The sequence below is a fragment of the Gracilinanus agilis genome, chromosome 2, assembly GCF_016433145.1.
Source record: "Gracilinanus agilis isolate LMUSP501 chromosome 2, AgileGrace, whole genome shotgun sequence".
NCBI lineage: Eukaryota > Metazoa > Chordata > Mammalia > Didelphimorphia > Didelphidae > Gracilinanus > Gracilinanus agilis.
Window position 1 is genome coordinate 394,944,154 of NC_058131.1, and position 17,073 is coordinate 394,961,226.

The 17,073-nt window shown below is 37.2% G+C and overlaps 1 protein-coding gene across 1 annotated transcript; it reads left to right on the forward strand.

Moving 5' to 3' along the window:
- The first annotated feature begins 15,119 nt into the window (after positions 1-15,119).
- On the forward strand, positions 15,120-16,370 carry GPR151 (G protein-coupled receptor 151). Its single transcript, XM_044661807.1, has one exon. It carries the CDS (start codon positions 15,120-15,122, stop codon positions 16,368-16,370), a length of 1,251 nt encoding a protein of 416 aa, XP_044517742.1.
- Positions 16,371-17,073: the final 703 nt, after the last annotated feature.

A 17,073-nucleotide genomic window follows, 5' to 3' on the forward strand; every position in this document is an offset into this window, starting at 1 on the left:
CACTTCCAGTATCAAATACAATGTTCCCTGTTTGGGCGGAGGTGGGGGTTCTAAGCTCTTCCTACCCCTCAACTTTGAAATCTTCCTGCTCCTTATATCACTCTTCCCCATTCATTCAGTGACACTAGATTCCTTGCTATTCCACAAATCAGATATTCCATTTCTCACCTTTGGACATTTTGTGTCTTCCTCCTCATTTCTACCTCCTCGCTTCCTTTGCTTCCCAACTAAAATCTCATCATCTACAGAAAAGGCTTTCCAAATTTCTCTTAATTCTGGTGCCTTCCCTCTCCTGTTTAATGCATATTCATCCTGTTTGTGCATATGTTTACTCCTTGTCTCCCCCATTATACTGCAAGCTCCTCAAGGACAGGAATTGTCTTTTTACTTTGTTTCTCAAGCTTTTAGTGCCATGTTTAGAACTTGGAGAAATTTAATAGGCAGTTGGGTGACTCACTGGATAGAGCCAGGCCTGGAGATGGGAAGTTCTGGGTTCAAATATGGCATCAGATATTTCCTAGCTGTGTGAGCCCGGGTAAGTCACTTACCCCCAATTCCTAGCCCTTACCACTCTTCTGCCTTGGAACCAAAACTTAAAGATAGATAATTATATATATGTAATAACCAAAAATTAAGATAGAAGGGAAGAGAAGAAAGAAGGGAAGTAAGAAGGGAAAGAATTTAATCAATGCTTGACTATCAGAACTCTGAATAATGGAGGCTTAGATGACCAAACAAAAGATAAAGAAGGTAACAGAAGATAAAGCAGACAATTTTGATTGCATCATACTTAAAAGTTTTGCATAAAGTTAACAGTTAAAATTAGAAGGGAGTTAACTAGGGAAAAATCTTTTCTTCTAGTTTTTTGCTATGAAAGATCTCTTAGTCAATGTTCATAAGGAATTGATTCATATATGATGTATGTATGTGTGTAAATTCAAGAGAGATTCCCCAATATAAAATCAATAATAATACACTCATTGTTTGTTGGTGGAGCTATGGATTGGTCCAGTTATACTAGAAAGCAATTTTGAACTACATTTAAAAAGTTTTTCTAGAAATGTATATATCTACTTCTAGGCATATGCTTCAAAGAAATCAAAGAAGGAAAGGACCCATGTGTATAAAAATATTTATAGTAGTTCTTTTTATAGGAGCAAAGAACTAAAAACTAAGGAGGTTCCCCTCAATTGGGAAATGACTGAACAAGTTTTGATATATAAATGTAAGATCATAAATGGAACTCAGACCTTATCAGTATCCTCTGTCCCTGGGGCCCCTACCTTTAGAGAATCCTTCTAGAACCTCCATTTAAAGAGGGTACCCAGGCCAGCCAAGCCATTTCTTAATTTTCCAAAGGGATGTATGTCTCTTGACTTCCCTCAATCCTTGAAAGGTACTTTCCCTCCTAACTCTTTCCTTCCACACTTCCCCCCCCTTCCTTTTGTACACTCTTTCCCCATTAGATTGTAAGCTCCTTGAGGGAAGGGTTGTTTTTTTTGTTTTTTTTTAATTTTTTTTATATCATATTCCCCCAGGACTTAGTACAATACCTGGCACATAACAGGTGCTTACTTGTTGACTAACTGAAAGGAAAATAATTGTACTGTAAGAAATGACAAAAAGAGCAGTTTCAAAGAAACTTGGGAGACCTATAAACTGATGCTTGGTGAAGGGATTAGATCCAATAACAATAGAAAGAAAAAAAACTAAGAAAATCTTAAGAATTCTGGTCACTGTGATGATTGACCACAGTTTCAGATGACTGGTAATAAGATATCTACCTCCTAAGAGTAGATAACTCAAGGTAAAGAACAAACATCTATTTTTAGACTTCATCAATGTAGGAAGTTGTTTTATTTGACCATGCAGATTTGATACAAGAGTTTTGTTTTTCTTTCAGTTTGGGAGAGGCTGAGAGAGCAGGAGAAAGAGAATATATGGTTACCAAAATGAAAGAAAAGAAGAAAAGCAAAGACCATTTTAAATGCACAGAATATAGTAAAAAGAAGCAAGATAGCTTCATTATGTTGAATTTATTGTATCTTTAAAAAAACAAGCTGGGGACAGCTGGGTAGCTCAGTGGATTAAGAGCCAGGCCTAGAAATGGGAGGTCCTGGGTTCAACTCTGGCCTCAAGCACTTCCTAGATGTGTGACCCTGGATAAGTCATTTAACCTCCATTGCCTAACCCTTACCATTCTTCTGCTTTGGAGCCAATTCACAGAATTGACTCCAACACGGAAGGTAAGGGTTTAAAATAAAAACACACAAAAAAAACCCAACCTACACATAATATAGATTTGTAGCTGATTATAAGCCTTTTTTTCTGTTCTGCTTTGCAAACATAAATATATAACCCTAGCGAAGATAATAGTCTGAATAGAAGCATACATTTCCATTCTTTCACACTGTGGTAAAAACCACTAAATTGAATAACTATCACAAAATATAATAAGAAACTGCATAGCTTCTTTCATCCCACAAAAAAATCAGTGCAAAACCCATGGGCAACAGCATAGGGGGACAAGTCAAGGACCATTTATTAAGACTCACTGTGTGGAAGCAGGTAAGTGAGCCTGTGGATCGAGGCCTAAAGTCAGGAGGTCTTGGGTTCAAATTTGATCTCAGACACTTTCTAGCTACATGACCCTAGGAAAATCACTTAACTCTAATTGCCTAGCCTTAATCCTCTTCTACCTTGCAACTCTTAATATTGTGCTATTAGAATTTGCTCCCCAAGACTCTTTCTCCCAGCATCCCATTTACATAAGTATGTTATATAACTAACATAGGGAAGATGTAAGTTTTGTGTAGCTCTGCCCTCTCTCTGCTCTCGGGAACGCAGCTGTGGTGGTTAGGAGAGAGCCAGGCAGGAGAATTTTACTTGCATGGTTTTACTTAGGCTTTCGTACTTTTGTTCTTTTATTTCTTCAAGTGATTACTAATAAATCTTATGAAATATAATACTTGGAGTTATTGGATACTAATTTAAATTGTACAATGCCAATTCTAAGACAGAATATAAAGGTTTAAAAAGAAAAAAAGACTTGCTGTGTGGAAGACAAAGTTCTAAGTGCTAGATATACAAAGAGACAGGAAAGGCAATCCTTGCCTTTCTAGAAAGTAGTAGGCTACATTCTAATGGGAAAGATTACAAATAAAAAGAATCTAAAAGGGCTCTTCCCCTTGCACCCAGAAGTAGAGAAAGAATTCTGGAGAGTCAGAAGCATGGCCCAGAGAAGAATGAAAGAGTGAATACGGCTGGCCTGGGCCCTTCCATAAAATAAAGATTGTAGAAGAAACTGAACAATCAGAGAAAAAGGCTACAGGATTGACAGGATCTTCTAGGGTAGGAAAGTTGTTGGAGGATGGGGTCAAGAGTATCTTCAGGGTGAAAATGCTGCTGGAAATGGTAGAGAAAAAAGTCCAGAGAGTCAGAAGTGGAGTTAAGAGTTGGAGAGGAATTTAGGAATACAAAGCTAGCACAAAAACAGCACCAGCATAATGAATACTTGAGTAGCAGAAATTTTCCAAACTTGGCAACCTATCTCACAGAATGGGGAACATATCTTCAACACAGCTTTTCAAACTTTTGAATAAAATTCTTTGTATCTGATTTTCCATTGGCTCAATAATGCGACTGAAATTGTCAACTATGGGGGATATGAGATTTTCTATGATGCCTCCCCCATAAACATGCCTTCATCAGAAAGACTTTCAATAAAAAAGTAACATAAGAGATTAAATTTAGCACCAGAGTAAATGAGTTTGAAGTTTTTTTTTTAATTAAGAATTAATAACAGGACCTAATCCAATCTTCTGCCTTTGTTTGCTTTCTATTTTCACTAATTCAAGCAACAGATAAAAAAGCAATGTGATTTAGAGTGAGAAAAGTCTGAGGCTAACAAGGCTGGACACCTGGGTGCTGCTTCCAGCTCTGTGATTAACTAGTTAATATATGCCTATTTAATTGAATAGCTAAATGGGCCTTATCAATTAATCTTTGTGTGTTCATTTCTTCCTGTATAAAATGGTACAGTGAAGGAAAAAGGAACAAGTATCTATTTATATAGGGACTATGACGTGCCCAGCACTATGATAAGTACTTTACAGACATATAACAATGACCAACCCTATGAAGTAGGACAATGCTGCCTTCCCCCTAGCTTATGAGAGCAACTTGAAAAGTGAAACCATAAAGGTGAAATGGCCTTTAGACAAGGAAGAACAACAGCTCACATTTATCTAATTCTAAGGTCACAATTTCAATGAATAAAACAGACATATTGGATACAGGGGACTACAAGACACACTCAAAATAAATACACCGTTCCCCGCCAAAGTCATATTTCTTAGACAATTTGGTAAGTTGTCAAGACCAGGCCTCATCTGCCTTTCCCCAAGTATTTAAAGTTCTGCATTTTATCATTGGATATAGTTTATTTCCTTTTTTTTAAGGGAAGCGTAGTATGAAAAACAGGAGTGGGAAGATTGCCCATGCTTCTTCACGGGCTTACATCACAGAAGGGAATAGAATTAGGGGCATATAAGTACTTTACACTTATCTTCTACAAAGAATGTAAACAATCTTATCGTTGATTCTCAGGACACATTAGCTGCACCTTTCCTGGGCCAAACTACTTTGAAGAATTTAATGATTGAAACATGTATGAAGTCATTGTGCCACCTAGTGGATTTCATGGTCAATCAAACTTAATCCCATTTTTCCTCTTTAAAATGGAAGGCAACCTCATTTGTCATTATTCTTGGGAGAGGGGGAATATGTGTATGGGGGATATATATATGTTTATATATATACACACATATATATAACTCTACAATTACCTAGGGAAAGATAGATAACTGTAGAGTTGTAAAAATTAATGTTATTTAAAAAATTAAAGTTAAAATTCCATACAAATTGAGACATTTTGATAGTCACTATCTCTAATTAATAAGGATTATTTATATAACACTTTTCTAGTCCTAAACCTGCAACAAAATAATTATATGATAGTCTGACCTTAAATAAAATTTCAATTTTTCCTCTTCTTTGCTGGTTCCCTTCTCTCTGACTAATGCTCAGATCTATTTATCCAAAAAATCTTTCCACCAAATTTGCTTTCATCAAGAAAACCACCTCACCCATCTTGTTCCTTTCCCTGACAAATCTTCAGAAAGAGTTTATACTTAACTCTCTCATTAGCCATTTCACAGCCTGCTTCTGTCACTTCAGCTTCCATCAATTATCCCACCTTCTGAGGAAATCACTACAAAGAAGAAACCACACAGGCTATGCAAAAAAGGAATGTGAGGAAAGAGAATCCTATGAAACCCCTCTTTCTTTAAGACACAACTCGAGCACCATCTTCTGAATGAGACCTTTCCTGATCCCTACAACTGCTAGAAAACTCCATCCCAAACCATCTGATATTTATTCTTTTTTTAGTTATACTGTATATATTTTTCTATGCCTCCCCTATTCAATTGCAAGTTTCTTACAAATAGGAACTGTTTCATTCTTTCTACTTGTGTCTCCAGTTCCTATCACAATGCTTGGCACATAGCAGGTGCTAAATACTCCTGGATTGATTGATAAGAGATTAACTGAAGGAATTTGGCACCTTAAAATAATCATGGCTTCATATTTGAAACCATTACCAAATTATAAGCAGTACTGATCTTCTCAAATAGTTTTCATATATTATTACCACTGTTTGTCTCCCCATGAATTCTATAGGGCAGGTATATTTGATATCTGACAAATTAGTAAACTGAGACAGTAATGTTAGGTGACATGTTAGTGGCAAAACTAAAGCTAAAATGGTCATATGCTTGCCTCTGAGCCCAAGGCTTTGCCAAGTCAATCTGCCTCTTCTATAATGCTGAAATACTTTGGATTTCAACATATTAACCATATGTTTGCAGCCATTTAGTGGCAAGGGGATTGATGGAAGGTATCGTTTTTCCCAGACGGAAGGAGGGACAAAAGGATTATGGAAACAGAAGCCTTAGGCAGTGGAACATGAGGAACTTTTACTCTCTGTGGGGAGGAGACAAACGGGTGGGTGCACAGCAATGGAGAACTGATGGCAAGACTATAGCTACCTTGAACTGAATTTAATCATGAGCAATTGGAGATTTTCTGGCTCACTGACCCACTTATGGAGTAATCTGCCTATATGGAATTTGCTGTTTGCCTAGATGTACCTGTTGGCCATGTTTTAGAACATAATTAAGTTATCCCACTATCACTCTCTCCCCTGCCTCATCTGTTTTCCCAACTGGCTTTGTTACTCTAGGAGTTTCTTGTTCAACATATCATGTATTTACTTGCTGTCTGTACCTTTATAAGGGGTACAGATATTCTCCAGATAAAGATTACTGATTTTTGTTGATGTTGATGATTTTTACTGTGCTCTGAGCAATCCTTTGCATACAGCAAATATAGTAATGCTAGGAGGGAAAACCAAGTGCCTCAATCAAGTGATTGAGAGCCTGAGTTAAATTCCCTCACTCACTGCATAAAAAGGGGTTACAAAACCAATTTTCCATTAGCTGTTTAATAAAAAGAACAGCAATACAGAATAGATGAATAATTTGGCTTGCAAGGACATTCCCCACCCCCTTTCTCTCCCTCCCTCTATCCTCCCATCTATCTCTTGGTCTCTTTCCCCCTTGTCTTTCTGTGGATCTCTCCTCTGACTTTGTCTCTCACTCCCCTGTCTCTGTGTATGTCTATCTCAGCCTCTTTATTTCTCTGTCTTTCTCTGTCACTGTCACACACACACACACACACACACACACACACACACACACACACACACACATCTCTGANCACACACACACACACACACACACACACACACACACACACACACACACACACACACATCTCTGAGACATCTCTGTTCAAATCCTAGGATTCATTAGAAGTTTAGTAACTGATGGAGAAGAATGCCCAAGAAATAAATGACCTAGAAAGCAGGTAATCCACTTGTGATAAACTAAGAACTTTTCTCTTCTTCCTTAGCTTCCTTCAAGGTTCAGTTCAGGTGCTACTTCTGACAGGAATCGCTTTCGGATCTTTGTTGTTTGTATCTTCTTCCTCAAATTATATTGTATTTACTCATCCACATAAAGTGTGAAAGCCATCCCCTGGCCCAGTAGAAATGTAAACTCTATAATGGCAAGAACTGTTTTCCTTACTGTCTATCTTAAATGCTTAGCACAGGACTTTAAATACAGTACTTGTTTAATACGCTTGAATTTTATTTTTTTAACTATTCTGTTATAAAGGTCTTAAAGAACCCTTTAAAGACTTAGTTCCCAAGTCTTTGGGTAACTTTTTAAATTTTTTATTATCATGCAAAACACACACATGCAAAATATTGGTCACTGTTATAAGAGCACATTCATACATAACCAAAACCCCAAAATAAAGCCATAAATACACTGATGTGAAAGATGACTCCAACAGTTCTTTCTCTGGAGGTGGATAGTATTCCCTGTCATAAGTCTGTCAGGATTGTCCTTTGGGTAACTTCTTAGACCATACCTATGCTTATAATTCCTTTCTGGTTTTACTGATGAGGCAGTGTGTGTATATTCAATGACTGCCCACTAATAGGTACTGAAAAAAATGAAATATATTATATAAAAATAATCTTGACTCCTGTGGGGTGGGGAGGAATGCAACTTCCAGAGAAGGCGTTTCTTCTCTTGCAAATAATGCAAACAATGAAAAAGTAGGTAAAAGAAAATAGGGCACCCAGGGAAAATTCCAAGGGAGCCAATAAGCAAAGCAACAAATTCTTTCTGATGCATTAAAATCAGTAAACTGACCTTTTTTCTTCTTGTGCTAAGTCATTAATTCTATCTCCTCTAGCCCATAGCTTTACATGTAACATTCTAACTGCTCATACAATGGCGAAAAGGAAGGCAAGGAAAATTAGAAAGGTGCTTACTTCTCCCTAATGTTTTATTTCACAAATTTACAAATAATTCTGACTCTCTTTCAAGACAGTTATGGATGAGCCCTTTGATCAGTCCTTGGCAGGGAACATTCTGGACAACAGGATACTGGGATTGGAACATTTTCAACTTCTGTTTTCTAGGGACCAAGCAGCATAGGCTATTCCTTCAATCCCTTGAGCTGAGCAAAGAAAAAAAATCTTCATCATACTTTTATATACTGATGAACCCTGAATTTATTTCAGAATATCTCTAATTCTTTGTAATGTTCCAGCACTGGCTCATACAAAACTATTTTCAAAAAATTTTAAACATAGATTTGTTTTTTCTCAGACTTAGTACTGTATCTTTGCAAAGAAAACCCCTAATGAGGTCATGAAAAGTTGAATAGAACTAAAAAACAACTGAACAATTTCACCCACCAAATTGCAACATTCTTGATTCTTCTATCTTTAATACAAACATATTCTATGGCTTGTGTGTTTGTTTTTGTTTTATATACAGTACTTTAATAAAAATCTAAATCATACCATGAAAATTAAAGCATGTACTAAAGGAATAAAAAAGGAAGAAGTAAATGATTCTTATGAGGTCAAATGAAATTTTCATGTGGGGATGCAGGACAACATTGCTACCTTCAAATCTTGAAGGTTGGCTATGTAGAAAGGGAAAAACTTATTTGGTTCTCTAATGATTCCAAAAGGGAGAAAAAATAGCAATGGATGGCAGTTGCAGAGAGACATAATCAATTACATATATAGTTCTGGCCCAGTGGAATCTGCAGTGCAAATTCAATTAGAGAGACAGTTTCAGGGGATTGATTATTGTACTATCAGGGCCTACCTGTATAAGAACTTGCTAGTAATTAGCACTAACAAGGAAGGTCCCTACCACTTTAAGATTTGAAGCACTGGTGTCAGGGATGTTCGAGAGGATTGAATTGGGAGGTGAGGAGAGAGGAGACAGAGAATGGAGAGTTTTTAGTTGGATTAGAGTTAGATTTCATGTAAAGTCCCTAACTCTAAGATTCTATTAAATCTATTTAAACAAAAATGGTTTACCTTATTAGCTCTATTACAGAATCGGCACATCTCAAACTCCAATGTTATGCAAACTGTATAACAGTTGGCCTCTATAAAGTTCTTTACATTTAGAAATCACTTTTTACGGCTCTCATTTGTATCCTCACTTTTAAACATCACTAGAATCGATAACCAAAATGAATTTAATCTAAATGTTGGTATATTAAGTTGTCAAAATATATATTGGTGCTCATATTATTTTAATCTTATGTTTTAAAATATGAAAACAATAGCAGTAGACAATATTATACTGTGAAAAAAAAACACACTGGGGGATAGGGGGTATGAGCACTTGAAATAATCTTTAAAAGGAAATGATTCAAGAATAAAGTGATATAAATGATCCGGGACAATTCTGAGGGACTTATGACAAAGAATGCTCTCCACCTCCAGAGGAAGGACTGTTAAGAGTCAGAATGCAGATGAAAGGATATGATTTTTCGATTGTTTATTTGGGTATATGATTTGGGATTTTGGTTTTATAAGATTACACTCATAAAAATGAACAATATGAAAATGTTTGACATGATATCTATAACCCAGATCGAATTGCCTGCTAGCACCAGGAGGGGAAAAGGAAGGGAGGGGAGATATGTTAAATCATATATTTTTGGAAAACTTGTGTGGAAATTTGTTGTAACATGTAATTGGTAATTAATAAATTTTAAAAGGTGATATAGGGAGAGAATCTGAACTATCCAACATTCATTAAAAGTACTTTAAAAGCTAAGTACTAAACATTGGTTTATTATTTATTGTATTAACCTATATTCAGATGGGTTCGCTAACCTGTGACATTCAAAGCTTTTCATAATCTGGTGTCAGTCTATCTTTCTAGGCTGATTATACAATACTCCCCCCACACTCTACAGAGCCACTTGCTAATATTTACTATATATGAACCTTCTACATATGCCTTCACACAGGCTGCCTCATGCCTGGAATACTCTTCCTTCTTTTATGACTTTTGGAACATTTAATTCCCATTAACATCTCAACTCAAGTGACACCTCCTTTAAGAGGTTTGTCTTGATTCCCCCAGTCAGTACAATTCCCCAAATCACTCTGTACTTATTTCATGTATGTGTAATATATATCTCCTACATAATTAAATTCTAGTGGCTCTCTTATTATTTTTATGGTAAAATATAAATATCTATGTTCTGTTCTTAAAAGCCCTTTAAAACCTAGCTTTAAGATACCTTTCCAGTTCATCCCAAACAGTCTTCTTGCTATTCCTCACATAGTCTCCATCACCTATCTCAACAAAGGCTATCTCCCACATCTGGAACATACTCCTTTACTCTATTCCTCTGAAAATCTTTAGCTTCTTCCAAAGTTCAGTTTCTTCATGAGGTCTTTCCTGATCTTCCTAACTGCTAGTTCTTTTCCCATAAAAATTCTGCCTTTGCCATACTCCCTGCCTTGCCTCCACCTACCAGTGAGAGCAAACAAATCAAGGCTCAAATTCCCTGGCCTTTATATAGAAGCATCACTCCAGGAAGGTGGTAAAAATGGTAAGTTTTCTGCTCCCCCTACTATCCTTATGACTAGCAAACTCCCACCACCTATTATTCTACCTATTCGGTATTACTTAATCACCAGATGATATTCTGAGGCTCCACCTCCTGCTGCTCTCTCATCCTCATCCTCCTCAACTGCAACCCTGTCCATCATTTCCACTGAGTCTTCAAGAGTTTCTGTTCCACAATGAATAATTTCTTCATTCAGGATCTCTTTCTCTCACACACCCCCAACCTATTTGCTCTCACTGAGATCAAGACCTCACAGAACACCCCTCTCTCCAGGATGGAAACATTTACATAGTACTTTAATACTCTACAACTATCTCATTTGAATCCTCATTTGAAAACAACTACCATTATAGTCAACGTAATTACAGTGAATGTTAACAAAACAGAACTCATTTTTCATCAACCAACCTGTCTTCCAAACTTCCCTATATCTGTAAAATAGATGATCACCATTCTTTTAGTTTCCCAGATTCATAACCACAGTATTATCTTAAACTCCTTACGCTCCTTTGCCCCATGTAACAACCAATCAATTAGCTGAGAAATCTTACAATTTCTTCCTCCACAACATTTTTCACATTTTTCTCTATTCACGCACCCACTACTTTGGTTATCACCTCTTTCCTCAACCATTGCAATAGCCTCATCACCTGAAAGTCTCCCTCTGCCCCAATCCATTCTCCATATAGTTGCAAAAGTGATTTTCCTTAAGTGCAGGTCTGAAATTCCAGTGACTTCTTATTGCCTTTAGTATAAAATATAAAATTCTCTATTTGATTAATGCCTTTATAAGCCGTAATCTTTCTTCATTACCCCATTTGGGGTTTTCTTGGCAGATACTGGAATGGTTTGCAATTTTCTTCTCCAGCTCATTTTACAGATGAGGAAATAGAGGCAAACAGTGTTAAATGCCTTGCCCAGGGTCACATGGCTAGTAAGTGTTAGTCTAGGCCAGGGGTCGGCAACCTTTTTGGCTGTGAGAGCCATAAACGCCACATTTTTTAAAATGTAATTTCGTGAGAGCCGTACAGTGCTCACAGTGCGCACTCCTGTAACAGCGCCTGAAAAAAATTGACTTTATGGCTCCTGCAGAAAGAGCCATACATTGCCGACCCCTGCTCTAGGCTTTTCTGGTACTCTCTCCAATTACATGTAAGAAAAAGATTTTTTAACATTTTTTAAACATAAATTTTGAATTCTAAATTCTCTCTCTCCTGCCCTTCATCCCTTCCCTCTTGAGAAAGCAACATATTGATTTTACATATACATACACACATACATACATACACATATGTAGTCATGTAAAATATTTCTATATTAGCCATCTTGCAAAAGAAAACACACAAAAGAAAAATGAAGAAAATGAGAAAAGTATATTTCCATTTGCACTGAGTTCATTTTAACCTATTTTTCCAACCTCGATATACATTACTCCTTTTCCCATACTCTGAGTTACTAGCTGGTCTTCCCTGTTCCTTGCTCAGTTTTTCATTCCTTGTCTCCTTTGCCTGTCTATGGCTCTTGTCTGGAATGCACTCCCCCTTAACCAATGCCTCAAGAAATCCTTCTGTTTGTGTGCTGAAGGTACAGCTTGAAAGTCTTACCTTTTACATGAAGCCTTTCCTGATCCTGTTATTCCATCTCCATTTTAGAGTTGCATATTACCACCCCACCCCCAGTCCCTAGGTTGCAAGTTCCTGGGAGGGATTATTTCATTTTTTCTATCTTTACCTTTAAGTGCTTGGCACAGAGTAGTGTTTACTAAGTGCGTGTTGATTGATTTGTGTTTCATAGGATCATAGATTTAGAACTGGAAGAGTCCTCAAAAGTTATTTAGAACTGGAAGAGTCCTCAAAAGTTATCTAGAACAACTCTTAATTCGGCAGATAAGGAAACTGAGACCCATAGAAGTTAAATAAACTGCCCAAGGTCACACAGGTTGAGAGAGTTAGCATTCAAATCCAAGTTGAGTGAGAAATTTCCTATACCGTGCAGTGAAAGTGGGAATGGAGATTATCCTTCTTGTCAATCTCTCAAAAATAAATGCCACTTCAATGCACCATTGGTAGACTCCTTCAGTTAACCCATTATGGTCTATTCCTACACAAATTTAAATACTTCCTAAGCTATTCATACTTTCAATCTGTAGCACCCCATGGAATGATTACTTCCCTAAATATTATAACTATTATCATAAAAGTAATATTTCCATTTTTGGTCCTAACTTTAGTGCCTTGATTTTCAAGGAATATTTCCCATGTCTAGTATTCAGCAAAAAATCCACTTTCCAAATATACATACTTGTACCAATTTTGTACTTTCAGCATATCCTTATTCTCAGTGTTCATCTTTTGAGACCAAAATGCCAATTTTGGTCAAGTCTTGCACCTCCTTAGTCAATTCAGTTTTCTCTATGGATTTTCTCCAGATTCATTATTTTACTGGAAAATTGAGTACAGAAGGATATTTTCCCCACTCTTTCAACTACATTAGAGATGTAAAGTTTTATTCATCCAGTCCTAAGTCTAAAGAGTCATATAGCTAGTAACACCTATAGCCTATAGCCTGAGCAGTTAAATTTTATTAGATAACAGCATATGCTGAATGAACTCAGAGTTGTAGGTTCCATCTTGATATCGGTCAACAGTAGCATCACTCCAGGGGCAGATGAGTGGCTCAGTGGATTGAGAGCCAGGCCTAGAGATGGGAGGTCCTGGGTTCAACTCTGGCCTCAGGCACTTCCTAGATGTGTGACCCTGGGCAAGTCACTTAACTCTCATTGCCTAGCCCTTACCATTCTTCTGCCTTGGAATCAATACACAGTATTGATCCTAAGGCTAAAGGTAAAGGTTTAAAAACAAAAACCATAGCATCACTCTGTTTCATGGACACAAAACTATACCTGGCCAGATATTTGGAAAATAAGTAATTGGTCCCAAAGTACACACACACACACACACACCACACTGTCATGTGCATGCATGCACATGCAAATGTACATATGTATATCCTAAACAGGAAAATAGTTTAGCACAAGGTCAGTACATATGCATTACTACATACACACATATGTGTGTAATAACTTTTTTCTTGCTATCTATCTCTACAGACATAGATGTAAATCCCCAAATCAGCAGAATATAGTTTAACAGGGGCAGGTCAGTGGCTAGCCACAATATAAAATGGCATTACAAAAATACTTTATTATAAAAGTAAGCAGGGATTTTTTTATTTTTATTGAATGCTAACATTACAGCATACTTCAAAATGTCAAAGAATTTGAGAACTAGAAGAGACCTTAAGTCACTCAACCCTTTCACTAGATAGAAGAAACTTCAACCTGGAGGTGTGACCTTGTCCAAGGTCATTCAGATAATCAGTGGCAGAACCAGGAGAATCCAGGCTTTCTGACTAAAAATACAGGTCACTTTCCATTTCACACTACATATTTGCAGCCATTAAAAGAATTTTTTTAAATTCCCACTCAAAGTGAGAAGGCATTTTAGTGAGCAATTATTGCTCCTCTTGCCCCTCTAGAGTAGAACCACTGTCTATTATTCAGGTTCAAATTGGTGATGGTGAAATTAATACACACTAATACTAGAATATAATTTCATTCTTAAAACAACTTTCAGATAAGTCATTTTTCTTCAAGCTTACTTAAGTGCAAATTATTTATAATTTTTTCCTTTTTCTCCTCTCTTTTCCACAGAGAAAAATATGGAATTATCTCTACATGCATATTTATCAATAAATACATGGAAAATCCAGCAAAACAGTGAAGTCCTGCTTCCTGGACACAACTGAGGTTAAAAGGATTAAATATTTCAATTGCCTTCATAACTAATGCATTTTAATATTCTAATTTAGTAGAGCTACACTAAATTATACACCTGTAAGGAACTCACAATCTTTGGAACAAATATAGTGTTCATGATTAAATTTCTCCCAGGACTCTCTCCTTGGTTCTATTACTTGATTGAAGGGCTCTGTGTATGCAAGTGGTCAGAGCCAGCTGCCTGAGAATAGGGATAGGGGTAAGCTCATTTCTGTGGAGAGAAAGTAGAAGATATTAGTCTATAAAGCAAGGGTATTTAAAGGCAGTTAACATGCACTGATCCTGGGGCTTTTAAGCTTACACCAAATAAATGGATTAATTGCTCATGGCAGCCCCAAGAACATATCCTATATACTTACGTGTCTATCTAATCTATCATTTATGAAGAGGCTATTTTAATTACTCCACAGGACCGATAATCCAGGTTATTAGACTTGCTAATAAGAAAAAAAACAATCTGCTCCCAATGGTGAACGTCAATCACTGGGGTTGCAGGTATATAGTATCAAACAGTCAGACAAGCTCTGATTCAACTGTCTTCCACAGCCAAATATAGGGAATAAGGAAAAGGGGAGATGTGATTGGGTGACATTAGATAAATCTGACGAAAGAATATTTCCTATGCAAAAGAGCTAAAGCCACACATCTGTAGGAGGGGCTGACAAAGGACAGTTCCTAAGGAAAGGTTATGCTAGCAGCAGACTCAGACGACTCCAACTTCAGCACCATGAACACTTCATTAGCAAGACTCCACTTTGCAGGAGGCTATCAACCCAATGACTCCAAGGACTGGAGGTCCATCATTCCTGCTTTTTTAATGGCAATCTGTTTAGTAGGTCTTGCAGGGAACCTGTGTGTGATCAGCATCCTCCTACATGGTGCTTGGAGAGGAAAATTATCCATGATCAACTCCCTGATTTTAAATCTGAGCCTAGCTGATCTCTTTCTCCTGCTATTTTCTGCACCTCTTCGGGCAGCAGCATACTCCAAAGGTGTTTGGGATATGGGATGGTTTGTCTGCAAATCCTCTGACTGGTTCACACACACATGCATGGCAGCCAAGAGTCTAACAATTGTTGTGGTAGCAAAAGCATGCTTTATGTATGTAAGCAACCCAGCCAAGCAAATGAATATCAACAACTGCACAATATGGACAATACTGGTAGTCATCTGGGCCATGGCTTGCCTCTTACCCTTGCCGGAATGGTTCTTTAGCACCCTTAGATACCACGAAGGTGTGGAGATGTGCATCATGGATGTGCCAGCTCTGGCACAGGAGTTCACTTCTACGTTTGGTAAGCTCTACCCTCTCCTTGTATTTTGCCTTCCTTTGCTCTTTGCTGGCATGTATTTTTGGAAGGCTTACTGCCGGTACCAACACAGAGGAACCAAGACCCAAAATCTGAGAAACCAGATACGATCCAGGCGACTCACAATGATGTTGTTAAGTGTCGCTATAACTTCTGCCATCATGTGGCTACCAGAATGGATAGCTTGGCTATGGGTATGGCATTTAAAGACAGGAAGCCCTGTTCCACCTCAAGGTTTTATAGCCTTATCTCAAGTCCTTATGTTTTCTATCTCTTCTGCAAACCCCTTCATTTTCTTAGTGATGTCTGAAGAATTCAAAGGCTTCAAAGATTTCTGGAGATGGTTGACATCAAAAAAGCCGCTACCTGACCCAAATTTGCAAGGAACATTAGCCAGTAACTCACAGGTGATTTCGGAAAACGTCCCATCTCAAGAGCCCCTGCCATCTGTACCAGACAAAGAGAAACCTGGATCTTCCCCCTCTGGTGAAGAGAAAACAGACAAGGAGATTCCCGTCCTGCCCGATGTGGAACAGTTTTGGCATGAAAGGGATATAGTCCCTACTGAGCAAGACAATGACCCTATCCCCTGGGAACATGGTTCTGAGACACCAGGTTGTAGTAAATGAAATTACAAGGTCCAAAGCCAAATGAAGATGTGTATTTATTGTGTTTGCATAAACTTTTGCTTACCAATATTGCTTAAGATTTTGCTAGGTAAAAATCTGGTAATATTATCTTTGCTCTTGGTTGTGCTCAAGAAATGTCTTGCCATCAAAGCTTTAAAAATCATATTTCCAATAAGTAGGAATATCTTTTTATATTAGGTGAAACATTAATGATGCATAGATTACTTGAAATAAAAATTTTCAAGTACAATGCTCAAACTTTCATATTCTAAGTTGTTTTTATCTCCCAGTTTAGATTTTGCACCATGCCATTTACCCTCTTCTCTTCCCTTGTTAACCCACAGAACTGACAGCAGGACTGGTTGAAAAACAGTGAAACTGATGGCTGTGCCAAGGTGGCTCTTCATGCAAAACTATATTTTAGATGAAATGGGCCTGAACCCATTTCTTTGCCCTCCTTGGCACTAAAAAAGCCAATTGACTAAGCAATTTTAAAGTATATTTGATATCAAATTAATTTATATTTCATACAATCAGAATGCAAAATATAGACTTAACAGATTCAGAATTCAATTATTTTCAATGCATAAACAAACAAGCTTTATTTAATTCTGGCAAATTCAACTAACCAACTATCTACAAGAAAATTAGACACTAGGAATTACTTGACATTTTTCCTAGTGTTCATGCTGATTTGAAATCG